Here is a 19,093-nt window from a genome sequence, read left to right as displayed (position 1 = left end):
AAAAGGCCCAGGACTGTAACACAGGAGGTGCTACAGGTTAGAGTTATGACACACACTGGCGAAGCTAGGCAAGGGAAGCCTGCCTGTGCCCTGCTTGGCTCTATCCAGGACTATAGGAGCACCAAATCCAATCTTTTAAAAAGTGGTATGGAAGTGCTTAACCTGTCTGAGTCAGAGCTTCTGACGTGTGTGTGACAACTGCCCTCAGACCAGTTTCCTGTGTTGAATATACCTGTGAGCCAGAGGGCTCTAGGGGGAAGGGAATAGTAGATGTGGACCACCCTATGCACAGATATCCCTCCCTTCCTCATTATAAGAAAAAAAAAGGGAAATGAACATTAAGAAAAGTCCCCTTTTAAATAGTTTTATGCACTTTTTTGGCTAACTTAGAATTTGTCTGGTTCACACAAGCAGCAGTTACCATCATCAGATGCCATGGGCAGGACAATGAATTAGAAATATGATAACAACAGGGACAGGTTTTTGGTTTTTTTAAAGAGAGGGAATTTAAAGTCAGGGCTCCCTCTTAACCTGCCTTGGCCCATTTTTTAAACCATCAGTCTATTGTGTAACCTATGAGCAAACAGGACATACATTCCCGTGGGTAAAGAGACCATACTAGGAGGTTACACGGTATAATCCTTAAAGACAGACTGGGTCATCAGAGCATGTTACAAAATCACAATGGCCAGTCTAGGGCTGGGAATGGAACCTGGTCTCAGAATAGTCAGGCCAGTAAAGTTCTTTTTTCTCTTGATGATGTGGTGTATCTAACTGACCCAGTTCTGTGTCACTGTGTCTTCACTATCCCCTAGGAATACCTAAGTACAACACTTGCAGCCCTGCGCTCTAATCAGATCCTTACACTAAAGGTTTGTGGGTAATGGTCTAACTGGACCCAGTTCTGATGCAAAAGAAACAAGGATGTGGATACAATATTGCATGCTCTGTGTTGAAAAGAACTTGCCATTGGGACTTTGGGGATGCAAATCTGGGGACAGAAGAAAGAGGCTTGAAATACATTTCTTACCCACACCTCATATGCTTGCTCTCTATGTACTTAAATTCATAGCCAGGTCCCTTCTCACCTATGGTCAGTTTTGAAGAAGGGAAACTAAATAGGCTCCTGAGTTTCCATGCTGTTTTTTTCCTTACCCATTTTGAATAGCCCCTCCCACTCCCTTCCTTCCAGCCAGCACATTTCAGCCACTACTTCTTCGAGTCAATAGAGTTACATGAGATACAACGGTGTTCCCCCACACACACACACAAATCCCATCTTGGTGACTCCCAGATCATTCACTTGAGTTACTACAAGGAGATGCTAAATGGCTCCTTTGCCCACCTGAAAGGTAACAGTTTTTCCAGCCCCCACTACACAGGCAACCAATCCAGAATGCTCCACTGAACCACCAGGCTGGTCTCTTATATTACCTTGCTCCCTGACGTTGTCCTGATAATGCCCCAAAGGAAATATCCATTCATCAAACCAAGCTGAAGAAAATTCTAGAATATCTCTGTATTTTCCAGCCATTGTGATACAGCATCATGTTGAGTGGTGTTGGCCATATTCCACACAATGCACACATGGCGCTGAACAACCTAATTAGTACCATGAGAGCTCTGGTCAAAATCCCACCCATCCCACTTCAGCCCTTCCTTTCTCTGTTCTTCACCCCACTCTTCACAAAGGTTTGCTTTTTGGCAGAGGAGAACCTGCTCCTATCAAAAGTGGCCTGGTCAATTTTCTAGGGCCATTTTGTACTTCTTGATAGCTTATGCTTTCTTGTGTTAGATTAGGGGACAGGATAACATTAAAAAGTCCATCAGTGCAGACTGCCTCTGAGAGACTGACTGGTCTCCAGAGCCCTGGCACTGAAAACATGGCTGCTTACTCCCTTACAGATGCCACGTATGCTGACTGCACGGGTACTGCAAGTTTTCAAAGGCTCAGTTGATCATATAGCTTCACCTCAAAAGCTGAAATTATCATATTTAATTCTTCTGAGGTTCAGTGCGCCCTAATGTGGTCTGTAAATCTGCTTTTAATTGTGGTCCTCTGAGTCAGAGGCTCTCGCCACTGGTTTACCTCAAGTATGTATTTACTGTTTATATAAACTGCCCAGTGGGCAGGACTGTAAGGCTGCAATATTGTGATGACATTTCACTTTGCAACAAGACTGGGTCTGAGCTTTCAGTAAAACACAAACACCCATGTTTAGGGGGAGCAGAGCGTGCTGCTTAGATGCACATCATCACTGTCGTGGGAGACCTGCGGGCAACACCTCTCAGTCTCGAGTTCACAGTTCAGACAGGGAAAACCCACAGAGAGGAGTACTGTGTGTGCACACATGGAGGACTTGCTGCTCCCCTCACTTACACTGCTATAAATCAAGAGTGACTTCAATGGAGTTAGGTAAATGGGAAAGAGAATCAGGCCTAATATGAGCATTCCTGGTGTTTGAATCAGTGCTGTCAACACCCGTGTGCTGTGGTTCAAAGCAGCTTCCTGAGTGCACAGGCAGACAGGAGCATGTTTGGAAGTGAAAATTAGATACAGTAGAAGGGTGAACAGAAGACCCAGAACTTTAGTACATGGTTTTGATTTGTGAGGATCAGCTTTGTGATGTAGAGAGGATTCTTGTCCAAAACGGATCACAAGCCATTGTTACTGTTAAACAAGGAGACACAAAGTGCAGGCTCAGCATATTGTGAGGCAAAAGTTCATCCCCTCTGGTGATCAGGGGACATCTCAATTCACTTGCAAGTTGGGTCATGATGATACGGAGTGTCTTTGTGAAGCAAAAGAAAATGAAGGATCTTGAACAAGTGAGATGGCTCCTAATAGAATTCTGCTTTGCTATAAAAGGGTATAAGTTCACAAACTGGTCTCATTCTCTCACTGCTGTCCCTGGCAGGAAATGTGAGGTTGATGAATAGGTGATGAACTTTGTCTCTGCTTGGGAGGGACTCCTTCACTGTTGTGCATTGACCCCTCCAACCAGTTAAATGGTGGAATCCCACAATAGCTTGAAGGAGCAGGTCTAACGAGGAAGAAAATAGCAAGATTATTAGGGCTTTTAAAGGAACATGGAGGACAATCTTGGGGTAAGGGAAGAAAAGGGGATAACTGTGAACTGTAGCGAGGGTAACTGTATAGTCACCAGTCTTTGTAATTTGTAGAGAATTCATTGCAGATTTATCTAGTAACATGACGATGTCCAGAGAAAAAATATATTTCTTGTAATGAGGGTCACAGAAATATGGAGCCGCAATTGCCAAAGAGCTCAGGTGACAAGAGGAGCTTTAAAAACATAGAGCAAACTGCTGTCTTAATAAGTGCCCCAGATCTAATAAGGACCAATTGAGAGAAACAGCACTGTCCCAAGGGAACTCTGGGGAGCTGGGGAGAAGAATATTTATGTTTTGATACAATAAATATTATCTGAGGAGTGCAGCAGAAGCTGACACAAGAAATCTCCTGGTAAGTTTCCTTTCTGAGCCGAGATAGAAAGCAAGAAAGAACTGATAGAATGGTTGGGTGTGAAAGACCAAGGGGGTAGCAAAATTATAGTCCCTTCAAGGAAAACCAGGGCCTTGCAAGGCCCAGCACAGAGGTATTTCTTCCTGTGTTTAAAGTACAATACAGAAGAGCTCAGAGGTTTGCCAAGCGGTACCCGATGACAAGTATCCCTCCCTGTGCCATTCACAACTATCTCTCACCTGTGGTTTATTCTCATTACAGTCTTTCTTTTTCCCTATCTTTTCGTTTTCTTCATTGGCTGCTCTCTCTTGATGTCCTTCTGACTCCTTTGCCTTGTGACCTTTGCCCTGTGACCTTCGGGTTCGGTCTTCTTCTTCAGCTGTTGCCTCTCCTCAATTCAGTGCGGCTGGCTCCACCCCCGGTCATAAAGAGACGCACTTTCCAGGTAGCCACTTTTTCCTCTTTGCCTGTTTTAAGCCTATTCCGAATCATAAGATTAATTAGCTTCTTTCCTTCCTTTGAGAAGGGGTTTCAAAAAGACTTTGGCAGAGCCAGGGGGCTCTCTTTAGAATGGAGCATATATTTGGTGGGAAAATGTGTCTAAACAGAAACATAGTGAATCCAGATTTTTAAAATAAAACAAATTAAATATGAAACATATGACTCAAAGAAAAATGCGGTAAAAAAGGAGGTAGTGTCATGGATAAGCCTAACTGCTACCTTAAGGAGCCAGTTCCTGCATGCACAGCAACAACATCAATGGCTGGTCAGAGATCCCTTTTTGAAATTTAGTAAGTGCTGTAAAACTGGTGCAAGAAGCCATGCTTACTAGGCAAACTCCTGTTTTAAAACATACTGAGCCACCTCATGTTATCAGCTGATTTTTGTCATTCCTTTGCACAGTCACTTCAAACAGTTTTCACTGTGTATGAGATATAGAAAGCAGGATGTCTCAAGGGATGGGTATTCCCTATACAGCCTTTCATTTCCAGGCTACTGGTCTATGCCCAGTACAGTTTACCGTTTACCTAGAGTAATCATCTGGTGTTTTTTCAGCCATGTGAAATGAACTGGTGGTGTCAGCCCAGTTTCTACTGGACAGGTGTTTACATCACACAAACCACCACAGCTGGCATTGGTTGTCCCCCTAGCTGGTAGTCTCAAAAGAGAAGCAAAGATAGAAAGATTTTTTAAACCAAAGTTCATTTCCTGGGCCAGGTAGGGAAGCTTGCACTGCTGCACTCCATTCTATACCTGGCTTCATTCTCCGGGACTGTAAATCTCATAAGCATTACAAAAAAAAGTGTGAATTTGAAGTATATGATTCATTTAGCTTCTGTGAAATTCACTCTGTAAGCAGCAGAAAATGTAAGCCCCCTCTGACAAATCCTGCCTCCCCACAGCAGAATAGTAAGTCATATGAACCCTGGGAGCCAAACATTTGGAATGCTAGAAAGAGCTGAAGCTGTAAAACAAATATGACCACCAGTAGTTGGAAGAAAAACTGCTGCTGCTTTACACTATACCAACAAGAGTGTTATAACAGAGAATTTGTTGTGGGGGGAGCAGCGGTTAGCTGCAAGCCCTGTTAGAGGGAGAAGAGAACATTGAATCCACAAGGAATATCTAGGCAACTAATTGGTGTTTAACAAAACTGAAAAATAGCACCAATTAATGGCTAAAAATATTAAATGACATCTGATAAGTATGATATCTGATCTCCAACTTACTCTATCTACTCAGTTACATTCCAGTTAAATCCTAAAGGGTCTTTCCAGGCTGAAAGTACTAATAAGAATATAATTATGTAGTAACTAAGCTTTATGTGTCTAGGAGTCTGTCTATATGGAGCACTTGCTTAAACAAAGTCCCCTGCAAAAAAGCAAGGACACTGCAGTGACGGCATATGCTTTGCTCAGGCATCCCACCAAAGAAGGTTGCCTGTATCTTTCTGAAAGCTTGCCAGCTGCCAGCGTGAATTTCCATCAAGGCAACTGGGTTTAACATATATACACACATTAGCACCTTCTGTGCCCCGGTCATTACAAGAAGTGGATAGCCACATCCAACAGAGGGCCCATTCCAGTTATGGACAGTCTGAGTAGTGGGAGACGGAGCAGGCAAATAGGATTCCCCCTTGTCTCAGTAAGACATAGGGTTAGCAACTGAAAGTACCAGCGAGGGCTAAAACACAAAGAGGTGAACTTTATCACCTTAGTATGCAACTAATAGTTTGTTTTCATATTCATAAGGTTTTTAAAATGTGTTTTTTAAAAACTATGCCAAATCCAAAGCCTTGATAGCTCAGCAGGGTTAATGTATTCCCCATCCGCCTGGCTTAACTTCAGATCCTTGTCGGGTCAGAAGTGAAAATAAATGTAGTCTCATCCATGTTTGGAACAGTGAGTAGGGGTGTGCTCAGGAGATGTGTGCCAGGGCTAGCAGTATAAGTCAGGAATGAGAGGCAATAGCAAGAAGGTCTCTGGGAATTTTGTAGTGTGCCTCTGCCCAACTCTATCCAAGGCTATTTGCCTCATGTTTTTATCGGAACCAGATTCACTCAAAAAAAAAAATATGTAAAGGTGTATGGCTGATAGTCCTTTAATGACACTGGCTATAGAATATACATTCAGCTCAAGGAGGCTCATGTATCTCTATGGAAAGACCCCAGGATGTACTAGGAAACTGCTTAAAAGAAAGGGGGAAAGATAAAGCTCTTTTTCCCTAGGCCATAGTGTGGGCAGGGTGAACTACCAGCTATTCTGATTGGATACGGAGGGATATTACAGAGGGGAGGCCGGGTCACTAAGGGGCTTGAAATGTTTCATTTCAACTTTCTCATTTTGATTCATATAGTTTCAACTTTTATATTATATAAAATATTAACTATAATATATAAATAGAATATACCATATTTAATATAAAAAATCAACAGAAAATGGATCAAAATGATAAAGTTAAAACAAAATGTTTTGACATTATCAAAACAAAATGAAATTCAAAACAATTTGTTTTGCCTTCTTCCCATCAAAAAAACTTGTTGAAAAAAACATTTTGTGGATTTCGATTAAACTGCATTTTCCAATGAAACCGTTTTGTCGAAAATTTTTCGACCAGGTCTGCTGCTAATGTGACTGGTGCCCTCTAATGGTAGTGTCCTTATACTGACTTGCCACCAGCTACCAACCCCCCCTTCATTCAGGTTAAATCCTCACCCATTACAGTGTTAGCGTCTCCATTATTATAAAGCAGTCCTTTTCTGCTGGTCAGTGTTGTTCCTTACTAGTTCTAGGGGAATTCACTATGGCTAATGAAGTAATAGCTGTGGCCATTCCTTGGGCACCTTGAACAAGCCTATTTTTATGTAATGCTTGTTGTTAGCTTATAAACTTAAGGACACTGAAGGTAGGAAGAGGGATCACATAACTGACTTACAAGAACACATACCTATAGCATAGATGTAGGATTGGTACTACGTGCATGGGATATGTATTACATGCATTGTACACACATGTGGATAATGACTGCATGTGAGTGGAACCACATTGTATCCAACAACTTCATCTTCTGCGCAGTACAAGTTCAGCGGAGACAATGCTCTTTATCTCCTGTGATATAGCCCCAAACCCATATATTCATTTTGAATAAATTACTATGTTGTATTTCAGGCCTTCCAGTGAGATCACAAAGAGAAGCTTGTTGAACTTAAATCCTGACACTGATATTAGGACTTTGTGATACTGTGTCAAAGGAGAGGGAATGATAAAAAATGAGAAAGCAGGGAGCTTAACTTGAGTGTCATGGTCCCCTAGGAATTTACTGGATTAATCATTTATAGATCAGCGGTCTGGTATTTAAATGGGATCCTTCTAAATCATTACCTTCTCACCACCAGCCAGTTATGACTCTTGATTCCCCCACCCTGGGACAACAGAGGCAAAAGCCATGCATGAATGCTTTAGAATGTTGGGGAATCCAAGACACTGGCTGTTGAGGTGGCATGTGATGGGCCAGCTACAAAAGGCTTAGTTCAGATAAGCACCCAAAAGTTTGGATGCTTTTGTGCACCTTATCCAAATCAAATGGATTTTAAGGCTCACAAGAATAGGCTTTCTCATGAGAATCCTAGGTCTTCCTGTTTCTGGCAGGCTCCAAATTAAAAGAAATTAAGAAAGAGCAGACACATGCCAAAACTGAGAGAGTGTTGTCTAATGGTTAGAGTATGAGGAAAAATTACACTGAGGACTCATGGCTCTGCCAGTAAGTGACAGAGTGACCCTGGCTTGATTTCTCTAAAATGGGAATGAGAGTAGTCCCCTATTTCAGAAGGCACTGTGAGGTTTCAGTGATCACTGACTGTACAGTGCTTTAAGATCCTCACATGGAAAGCGCTCAAAGATTCTTGGGGGATTCTCAATATTATTATATAAAATGAATCACACTTTTTTAAACTTAAAAACCCAGTTTACTTTGTATTTGGGTTGCTCCTGGCACTATTTTAGTATCTGATCCAGTTTTCACATTTCCTCTAAGGCTACGTCTTCACTACCCGCCGATCCGGCGGGTAGCAATCGGTTTATCGGGGATCGACTTACCGCGTCTCGTGAGGACGCGGTAAAATCGATCCCTGATGGCTCTACCGTCGACTCCGGAACTCCACCTCGACAAGAGGCGGTAGCGGAGTCGGCGGCAGCGCGGCAGCGGTCGACTTTCCCGCGTCCTCACCGCCAGGTAAGCCGACTTAAAATACGCAACTTCAGCTACGGTATTCACGTAGCTGAAGTTGCGTATCTTAGGTCGGAAGTTCGCTGTAGTGTAGACCTAGCCTAAGTGAGCTCTGACTAGGAGCTTTAAAATGTAGTTGCAAACTACAGGGAAATGGCTCCCATCATCCACCCAGAAAGACCATCAAAAGGGGACCTTTGCCTGAGTTTTGGAAACCTCTCCTGCCGCTAACTGTAACTTGCTTGGCTTCTCTCTCTTTCATTTGCTCTGGCTGAGCTGCTGTATGTCACACACTCTGGATGCTGGGCTATGAGTTAACCCTGCCTGATGGTAATCCTTGTTTTAATGAACCTCAGGGTGAACAAGGACAGGCGGGGATTCAAGGTCCGCCAGGGCCACCTGGTCCACCAGGGCCAACTGGACCATCTGGATCAGCAGGAAATCCAGGACAACCTGGCCCAGTTGGGCCACCTGTAAGTTTAAAAGAAACCAAACAAGCAGCATTTATCCTTCCTCTCCCCTGACATGCATGCAATTTCCTTTGCCTTTTATTGTCTCCTCTGAGCTGGGTGCACTGACCAAAAGCCATTTCCCAGGGCAAGGCTGGAGGAAAGAGTTCCCAGGCAGGGAGGGAGGAGTTCTATGCCTCCAGCTATCCCTATCTGCACACACATGTGTGAGACGGTGACACCAGTGCCATTTCCTCCTCTCCAGCCTATGCCACGGGGAGGAAGTAACACTCCGGCTGTAATTAGCCTGCTCTCAGCAGAAACCAGACTAAAAAAAGCCCTTGAAATCTCTTTGATGTTCTGCTCCTTGTTCTATTCCCAGGCTGACAGCTAGCCGCCTTGGAAGGTGAAAATACTGTCACTAATGTTCCTTTCCCTCTCACAACAGGGCAAAGCAGGAGAGCCTGGAAAGGCAGGCAAGGATGGAAAGGTAGGTACAGTAGAGCTGCCTCACTCCTCTCTCTTCTGCATGCAGCATTCATTGCATGAATGCAGCCAGCTCCTTAATGCCTGAGGACGGGGAACATGCCTGCAGGGCTGAACCAAGTGTTCAGCAAACTGGGCGGCTGCACTTAATGTCTCCATTGCTGTCTGTTTCATTCACCGGGGGTCACCTATGCTGGCTCTGCTCTCAGGGTGCACCCAAGTTCCTTGCTCAGGGACTGTGGAGAGGCATCTTAGCATATTTTTCCATGATAAACATGATTGGAAGCACTTCACATTGAAGTCTTCTGTCCAGAAAAGAATATATACAGCATGGCTATTGCCAGTGCTAGCTTTTCCCAAACTGACCCACCCATCAATGAGCCTCAAACCTGACATGGACTCTCCTGGGGGTGACAGGTAATTTAGTCTCCATAGACTTTCAGTCCTTGGTCTCTCTGCCAAAGAAAATACCAGTTATGAGGTTTTACAACTGCTGACATCTGTCCACTAGGAACTGAGTGAAACCACCAAGTCATTTCATATAGGCCACCAAACAACCATTAGTTAGGCATGAATTTTGGTCTTTGCCAATCTAAGATGGGTTGGAACTAGTAACCTATATGTGAAAGGCTCTTCAGATCATTACCCTGTGAGCCCCTCACTTCACCTCTGTGTTAATACATTTTTATGTAGCCTAGAATGATAACAATGTCTAGGGATTGAGTAATTGAGAAGAGATGCTGATTATAATAAGTTAGGGATGGAGGAATGGAGAAAGGTCATAAGGATCTGTGATAAAAAATTACCAGGACAAGAACAGCAAAATTAGGGCTTGCTTGTGCTGATGCCTAACTTGTGGTTAGTGCTGTTCACATGCAACAAGATACAGAAAGCCTCAGTAATGGTTGAAGACGTACAGCCTATCACCTGCTATTTCCTTAGTAGCACACGAAACAACTACTCAATTCCTGTGTCTAACAATGAGGAGCATGGCATGCTGGCGTGCCAGACACCTAGTACTTAGGAAATAAAGATACTTTCATTCCCAAATTTTTATAATAGCTGTTTCAAACCTGCTTGCAGAAAAGGGACATGCAGTCAACAGAGGAAAGAGAAGCCTCTTTGTGCATGTTATCTACAGGCAGAAGACTCAAGACTTGGAAAATCCCCACTTTTGATCTTTTAACCCGAAGTAGCCATCTAAACGGCCATAAACAGGCAAAAATACTGTAAATTCAGGCCGTAGAACACATGTGGGGTATCTGTTCCATCTTTCTCATTTGGACCATTTACATCACAAGGGCAGCTGCCATATGGAAATTTTAGATATTAATATTTATATGCTATGTATAGTACCTAATGCTTGATATGTGTGGAGATTGAATGGCTATTTCTAATTTAGCACAACTACTGGTGTCGCTTCCTTCTGAAAGTCTTATTAACATATTGCCACTACTAGGCAAGTCAAAGAAAACCATGTTCAGTAAAACCCATGCTTCCTGCCCCTAAAGAGTACTTTCAGACGTGTAGCATGCCACACAGGTAGATTTCCTTTTTAATGAAGAAAAGAACAGCTCTATTCGAAATCTGATAGTAGCACATTCCACCATGAAGAAAGGATCTTTCTGTTATTCAATAGTGTATTCTAAAGTACAGGTAGTCCATATCAACTCTCTCCCTCCCTTAATACCTTTGAGATCACCTAGTTGGGTAAGGAAGAGACTACCCATTTATTGAATACTACCAGTTTCCAGTTTTGATGGTTTTGTTTCTCCAGTGCGTATAGACAGTGAGCTGGGAACAGGGCCGGCTCCAGGTTTTCTGCCGCCCCAAGCGGCAAAAAAAAAAAAAAATGCCGTGGCAGCATGATCACGCCGCTCCACTCTTTGGCGGCAATTCGGCGGCAGGTCCTTCGCTCCGAGAGGGACTGAGGGACCCGCTGCCGAATTGCTGCCGAAGACCCGGACGTGCTGCCCCAATAGTGGCCGGAGTGCTGCCCCTTGGTATTGGCCGCCCCAAGCACCTGCTTCTTTAGCTGGTGCCTGGAGCCGGCCCTGGCTGGGAATGAGCTAAAGATAGACAAGAAAAATAAACCAGATCATATTCTGGAACCATGACACGTTGAGCAAAGTAGCTTGATTTTCAAATTTACTGAGACAAAGACTGGTGGTTTGGGATAGTACTTGTGGAAGGGAGGCTTGGCTGGTATTTACTGAAATGGGGAACCGTAGAGTTTATCTACTCGACAATGAGAATCATTTTTGCAGTGACATTCTAAAGTGATGAACTCTTTAAAATCAAACTAGGCAGCGATTGATGTCCCAGTAGAAAATTAATTACCCCCACCCCACTTCTCTAGATATTTGCAGTTTTCCCTACCTCAGTATGTGTTCTTATTTTATCTACAGGGTTTACCTGGATCCCCTGGACCAAAGGTGAGACATTTTTCATCATCTGTAAGCAAAAACAAGGATAAGAAGTTTAAAACCCTTAGCATAGATGTGAGCAAAGCTGGGCATGATCATTGTGGAGAGGTGGGGGAGGAGGGAGAAAAGAGGGTTGTTTCATAATACTTCTGAAAAAGTTCATAACCAGACTGAAACATCTTACTAAGGGCCCAATCCCAGACTCCTGGCTTATTGTTTTCAATGGAAGTTTTGTCTGAGGGAGGTGGTCATCATCAGGAAATATTGAGAAAAAAAATTGCAAGCCATGTCTTTGCTGGACTTTACCATAGAACATTTACCACATTTTGTGAATTTATTTTGTAGCCATGTTGCTAATTTTGCCAAATTTTCCATTTTTACTTGCCAAACTTGTGAAATGTCACTGACAAAATGTGAGATTTCTTTTGCCTGCAAAAATCCCCAATTTGCTTTCCTTGAGATACTTCAGACAGAGCTGTAAGATTAAGCAGCGTTAGGACAGATTAACTGTATAAATTGAAAGCAAAACCAAATGCTGTGCCTTGCAGTGTGTGGTGCAGCTTTCCTATTATGTTGTAATTCACACAGAGTAAAACTCACTCCTGTGCATTGGACTCAGACAGGATATAAGCCCTGTTTTGAAAGCTCCAGGGGGAATTAAATGGTGTCTAGGCCTCATTATGATTCTTGCACAAGGGTGAATTTCACACTCAGTGTCCTATTTTTCTTCCTACATCTGCACAGGGGAAAGGACAGGGATTTTTCCTTTTCAGCCTAGCATCATCGGCTTGTCTTCATTTTGATTTTTGCAGGGAGACCCTGGAATTCAAGGATACCATGGGAGGAAGGTAAGAGGGGGAGGTAAACTTCTGAGGCGCGCAGAGCAACTGGATGATCAAGTATCTTAAATTGCATTATGGTGAACCAGAGTCTGGTGGAAGTGTAATAGCAGAGGAATGCCATCCTTACTACACACATTCACACACACACAGCCAGAGCTCTTCCATCATTTCCTGCAATGAGTGACTTGCTGGCAGAGGCTGGGTATGGAGGAACCCTGACCTCCCCCATAGCCGGCATTCCTCTACCGTTCCCTGCAGTGACTCCTGCTAAGAGAGCCGAGTACTGAAGATAGTTGCAAATCCCCAATAGCCACTACGCCTACCTACTTCCCTGCAGCAATTTCTTCTGGGAGGGGCTGAGGCAGGAAAAGCTGTAAGCTCCCCTATAGAGTCACTTCTTCCTGGCTAAAATTTATTTTGTGCACCCATGCGCGGAGATCCTCCCTCTCCACCCACCCAGTCTGAATGGCGTTGGAACAAGCTATGGCATTTACATTCCCCCTGGTATGTATCTTTCTCCAGACTAAATGATGGAAGGTTTGATTCAGCCACAGGTTACCAGGCAGAAGCTGGTATTTCCCAGGGGTGTGGATCTCTAGCATTGAAAGGTCTGCCCAAAGGGTAGTTGTCCCAGTGCAAGGCACTTGCACTCCCTATATTTTATGGGGCACAGAGGTGGCCAGAGCAGCCCTAAAATGAGATGGTGCTGGGCAGAGAGGAGCATAGCCAGGGTGCCAGGGGAATATGCTCATTCAAGTCATTCCCAGGCAGCTGGATTCGGATGAGACTCCAACAGCGCATTAAAGATACTCTCCTGGGGAAACGCTGTCTACCTTCCCCCGAGGTTAAATCCCATCCTAAGACGTGGCTAGCCCTGCCCCAGCAGCGCTAAATCTGCCCAGAGAGTTTAAAGGACAGACAGAGAGGGGGGAGAATGAAATGAAAGAGGATAAAGGGGGAGAAATATTGACAAGGAGGATGAGGGAGTGAGAAGAGGAAAGTGAGTATTCCCAACAGCCGGCAGTTGTATATACTGTGTTATCTATACGTTGTTTTATGGGTGCTCTGTGGGTGAAGTGGCAAGACCTGAGAGCTTTTTAATTAGTTCTGCATAAACTGAGAAGTTTTTGTTATGTCAGGAAATGAAAATTATAGCCCCTGTGGACCACAGTCCATTCCTGCAGACACACACAAAATTTACTGCTTCTTCTTTCAGCAAACTGTCGGTTTTCTCATTAACCATCCATCCTTCTCTTTGCGACATTCAGGAGGCTTCTTAACCTTTGAATGTGCTGAGGATGTCACTGATATGGCATATTAGTGGGTGTTTGTACCTGGATCTTTTCCTATGGACGGCAGTTAATCTGGTTGATTTATTTCTCAAGCAAGGGGTCTGAATTCCTTTCATACTATGAGAAGGGTGATCCCAGGTCTGGGATTCATTAATGGGGAAGTGTGCAGGAAACACAGGATTGAATGAACACAGAGGAGAAAGTCCTCCCCACTGAGTCGACAATGAAAGGAAAGAGAAACTTCTATACTGCCCTTATCTAATGGGCAGACTCAGGATTTGGAGAAATCTCTCCCTCCATTTTGATTTTTTGTATTGAAGGTAGTCTTGTGACACCAGGGATGTGGTGACCATATCTTCACATTTAAAAACCAGGATACTTTTGTGGCAACATGTTTTAGGGTCATAAAATACCTAGGCAAAAGGCAAAAAAAATATTTTTTCAAGATTTTTTCAGGTGTGTTTCTCAGAATGGAGGATTTTTTCCAGTAACTCACCATTCTCAATGAGTTTATAATTGAACATCAGACCAGTGTCATTAACATTCACTTTGAGCAAAAGAACAGCTTTGATACTCTCTACAGTCATGCAGTCATTATCTTCACTCCAAACATTTCATCACATTGAATACTTGCATCACTAGATTGCTTGTTCTTGGTAAACGCTTGGGAAATTCTACTCAATGTAGCAATACAGCCTGAACAAACATTTTCTAGTTATTAAAAACCAGCAACCCAACATGATGACTGATGAAATGAAAAACCAGGACTTTTCAGGCAACCGAAAAGAAGTTCCTGGGACACTAAGTTGTGAAAAACCTGGACACGTGGATATATGGTCACTTCAGCCATGGATAAAATGTACCATATGAGGGATTGGAATACGTGTTCCTAGCACCTAAATATTGATGGAATCAGGCTACTTGTGAGGAACTGTCTCAGTGTTCCATCTCTCTTTGCTTCTTGCTAAGCAACATCTCTCTCAGGGCAGGGTAAGAAGGCTATGTTGCCACATGTATTATGGGACTGTTCTCTGTCCTTCCCTCCCCACATCTTTGTTAATATTTCTTGGTATACTGAAGGCCCCTTTTCTTCCTTCTGACTGTGTTTGCCTCTCCCTCCATTTCCTTGCTTCTCTTCTCAGGGTGAGGTGGGTGAGGCTGGCCTACCAGGTGCACCTGGCCTTCCTGGACCTATTGGCCCCAAGGTAACCATTAAACTAACAATTCTTAGCTAGTCAGTACCTCCATCTGCTTAGTGCAACTTATTGCCACCCAGACATGTGCCCCTTTTACAGAAATGCAAGTATACAGGGGTGTGATACAGTCTCAGATAATATGGTAAGCAATGTGATATAAATGTCTAGATAGACTCAATAGATTCTTTGCACAATCTGTCTAGATGACATACAAGATCCTATTGTAGATGGGGCCTGGACAATTGTCAGCCACTGGCCTCAAGGCAAGAATGCTTCCTTGCTCTCTGGAACCAGGGCCAGGCTCCAATGTGCTCTGTCACTTGTAGATGTTATAATGTAATTACTTGTATGTGCACAGACCATTATCTTCTGCTGGAACATAACAGATCTGGCAGTTAGTGGAGCTGCTCCTTTATATAACCTCTAGCTTTGGATACTGGAGGTGATTGAGTGAAAATGCCTTGGATTTTCAAAGGGGCCTCAGGTAGCAAGGCGCCCAACTCCCATTAAAAGTTAGTTGGATGTAGGTACCTAACTCCCTTTGGCTCTTTTAAAAATCCCAGTCAATGCCTCCAATGGATAGTGATGAATGTCATAGACACTGATCACCTATGTGTGTATAGAACGTTCTCATGCACCCATTTCTCCTCTACACATTGTCTTGCATCGGTATGCAAGGATGAACTGAAGTCAGCCTTCAAGATGCTACAGTCATTGTGCTTTATCCTTCGGTCATTTCTTTGCAGCTACAGCATGCATGTCTCATAAGCTAAGCTCTATCAATTACTTTCTATTGTCATTGCTATTAACATTATACTGTTTTTCTCTTTTTGTTCAATATGTCTATCTACGTTTCCGCTCTATCTCTGTTCTCCTTGCACAGGGTGAAAAGGGGGACACTGGCATGAAGGTAGGCATGGGAAACATGGTTTTCTACCATATTTTAAGAGTTCAGAACATTATATTGTAATCGGGAGCTGGGCCTGAGAGAGACCTGTTGGATATTTAATGGAATACACATATGAGCTGTGATTAATCACAAGCAGACACGCCATGTCCTGGCTCTTTTATGCACATGCAATACAAGCTGTCTTTAGCCACTTGGTGGAATTTGATTCTTACCAAAGAATTTCTCTGACTATGAAGTTTACTAATGATTTGTTACATCTCTGTATTTGAAGGGATGGGCTGGGGTTTCCTCATAAAGTCTGGTTAGCTGACACATCAAATCTACTCAAGCTCTGCAACTCTGAGGCTGAGGTTTGGCACTGTTCTTTCAGTCTCCCTCTGTTTCTAGGCTGGACAGCTCTTTTTATAGGCTAACATGGTTTTCTGCCCATATGTTATCTATTTGATTAAGATTTATTGCACCTACGTATTTAAAATATATTACTCAATACAGACTGTTTAAAACTTTACAACATTGGCCGTTTTCATGACAGTCAAAGCATATTGTGTCATACCATATATTTTAAATATAATGAGAAGAGGCCTGTTTTATAATATTTTACATACATTAACTCTAACATATATATTTAAAATATTTATTATGTGAAATACATTTTATTTATCATGCAACAAATGCACCCACATAAATTTTCCATTTGTGGGGGATTATCATTCTAATGCATTAAAGGTTCCTTTCAACTATACTCTCGTGTGTTAGAATGAGTTTAACGAGGTCTTCTTGAGGGATCTGGGGTCTCCATTTAATAACTGTATATTACAGTAACAAATGATCTTCCTTTTAAGATCAACTAGAGCAACACCGAATAGATCTTCTAAATCATTGCTTTATGCAGATCCTACTCATAAACAACAACTGTAATCCAAGATCCTTCCACACATCCATTCTTACACTGGTGTAATTTCATTGACTTTGATGGACTTAGTCCTGATTTGCACTTATGTAAATGAGAGCAGAATCAGACCAATAGAAGATGGGTTTTAAGAGCTATGAAATTGCTGGGTCCTGAACAACTGTATGCTTTCTCTTTAAACTAATAGGTAGAATGAGTTGTGGATGACTGAGGGAAGTATATGGTCCTAAATGGGGAAAAATGCTATAAGTAGAATTCAAGTCCCAAGCCTGTTTTTATTCACTTGTGTCACTGCTGTCAGTCACCTGTTCCTCATGCACTCTAAGTACATGGATTAATAGACCTTTGATTCAGTTTCTGGAACCAAAACCAAAATTGCCTGGTCCCAACTCCAGACTAAAATAACCCCTCAATAACGGATGACAAATCTGAGACGGCCTCTCAAACATTCTAATCCCCTTTGTCAACTTTAATTGCATTGATCGCTTGCCTGTCTTGTATTGTGATCCTAGGAGCTTATCACAAACTCTCCTTCCCATTTCCTTGATATCTCTCGGACAGCAATAGAGACAAGGAGGGGACTGGTAGTGGTAGCTGCTAGTCTGAGGCAGACTGCATGGAATGGAGAGAGAAATGTGGTAACCTTTCTCTCTAGTCATTTACATATTACAGCAAGCCAATATGTTATCTTCTTTTGTGCCATAAAAAGGAAAGCTTCTTCAAACCTATCCAGTGATCTCTCTTAGTCAGTTATTCACACACACATTCACAGATGCAACCTCCACATTTTACATTGGAAAGCGATGGATAATTGTGACCCAGGAAATGTATCCTTGCTCTTATGATCCTTATTCAACCCAGGTTCCTGAGGTTTGAGCAAACCCCACCCCCCCCCCCCAACCCCCAGCAACACATTTTGGAATGGAATCATCAATACATGTTCTAAAGGGCCACCTTCCCATCCCAAGTGCAATTTATCCCTGTTTATTAAGACTCTTCCATTTGTTACTGCCATTCTCACTTTGTTCTAGGTTCTCTTATTTCCCCACTCAGAAGAATAAGAATAACAGCAGAGCATGAGATCCCAAACTAGCAGTAAATCAGCAACCAATGTATGTTCAGACAGTGCATGTGTTTGTCCTCCTGAAGTAGCTTCTTTCTAGGTATTTTCTTTACAAAAGAAGATTATATGGGGCTTAGGAAGGCCCTTGCTGTTTTCCCCTTCAAACCATTCTGCTCTGAGTTAAACATGTGCAACCTCATTAATGGTGACAGGTTTGTGCAGAAGTAGCTTGGGTCACAGTTGGACTCTAGTTATCAGAATTTGCCCAGGATATTGTTAATTCGTCAACTCTTTAAAATTACCATTTAGGCTCCCTTTTTGTAGCTGGTTGCATACTGAGCATTTGTTCCTTATTACATTTCACCTTCTCTCACTTTACATTCCCACAACTTACAATGTTTGTTGCAGAATCTGGGTGTCTCACTTTGCTTCTTTCCCCTCGGGCCTCCATGGCATTGAACTAAATCTTAGCCCCATTAAAGTCAATACAAGTTTTATCAGTGGTACTGATAAGACCAGGTTTTGGCCCTTTGCATATATATTTTCCTGTCAAATTCTGTTTAACTTAAATGATCTATTTTAGGAAGTTTCTTATAATTATTTTTAATGGTTATTCCTCATTCCCAGAGGCAGGAGAATAGGAAGAGTAGGAAGCAACTGGCTACAGGCAAGGAAGCCAATAACCACATAATTTTCTGTCTCCTGAACAAGGATCCAAGCTTGAAGTGTTTTCTTTGTTTTAATTAGGGGTTCATTATTACAACCCAACACTGCCAGAGAGCTAATCAGAATGTGGCACTCTCAGTTATTAGGGATACCCTCAGTGTGTTTAGGCTGATAACATGAAAGGCAAGGGAAGGAAGGGTAGATCTGCCAAAAGAGGGAAACTGGCAAGTACTTTCTGTGCCCATGAGAAAAGCTGCAATCCATTTCTTTAAACTCTGGCTGTGAAGAATGTCCTGTCTTTCATGGCACCTAATGCCACATTTATATGAGACAAGTGCCATTTGAGGAATTGTAAAATGGTATTGTGGGCTTCCATATTTATCACATTTCAGTGGCTTCCAGATCAAGTGTGCTCAGTTTACACACACACACACACACACACACACACATACACACACACACACACACACAAATCTACCAGCCTTGCAAACCTGGGATCTGAAAGTGAACTGGGTTATTTCTGACCTGGGCACCATTCCCAGCCATAAAGATTCTGCAGGCCAATGTTGCTCTTAGGCGCACCTGTATAACTTCATTCCTCTTTAATTAGACCCTTAGTTATACCTGCATGACCCTATTGCCTT

At 42.8% G+C, this 19,093-nt stretch overlaps 1 protein-coding gene across 1 annotated transcript in view; it reads left to right on the top strand.

Moving 5' to 3' along the window:
- The window catches only part of LOC112105373 (collagen alpha-1(XIII) chain), a 131,889-nt gene that overhangs the window by 89,947 nt on the left and 22,849 nt on the right, over nt 1–19,093 (top strand). Inside the window, exons 14-18 of the mRNA XM_029911384.1 lie at nt 816–872; nt 8,566–8,682; nt 9,107–9,148; nt 11,553–11,579; nt 12,383–12,418. Coding sequence (XP_029767244.1) covers nt 816–872; nt 8,566–8,682; nt 9,107–9,148; nt 11,553–11,579; nt 12,383–12,418 — 279 coding nt within the window. The remainder of the gene's footprint in view (nt 1–815; nt 873–8,565; nt 8,683–9,106; nt 9,149–11,552; nt 11,580–12,382; nt 12,419–19,093) is intronic.

The sequence above is a fragment of the Terrapene carolina genome, unplaced genomic scaffold, assembly GCF_002925995.2.
Source record: "Terrapene carolina triunguis isolate 2854851 unplaced genomic scaffold, T_m_triunguis-2.0 Scaffold95, whole genome shotgun sequence".
NCBI lineage: Eukaryota > Metazoa > Chordata > Testudines > Emydidae > Terrapene > Terrapene triunguis.
The sequence above is the reverse complement of the archived record's forward strand: the minus strand, read 5'-3'. Positions and strand labels throughout refer to the sequence as shown.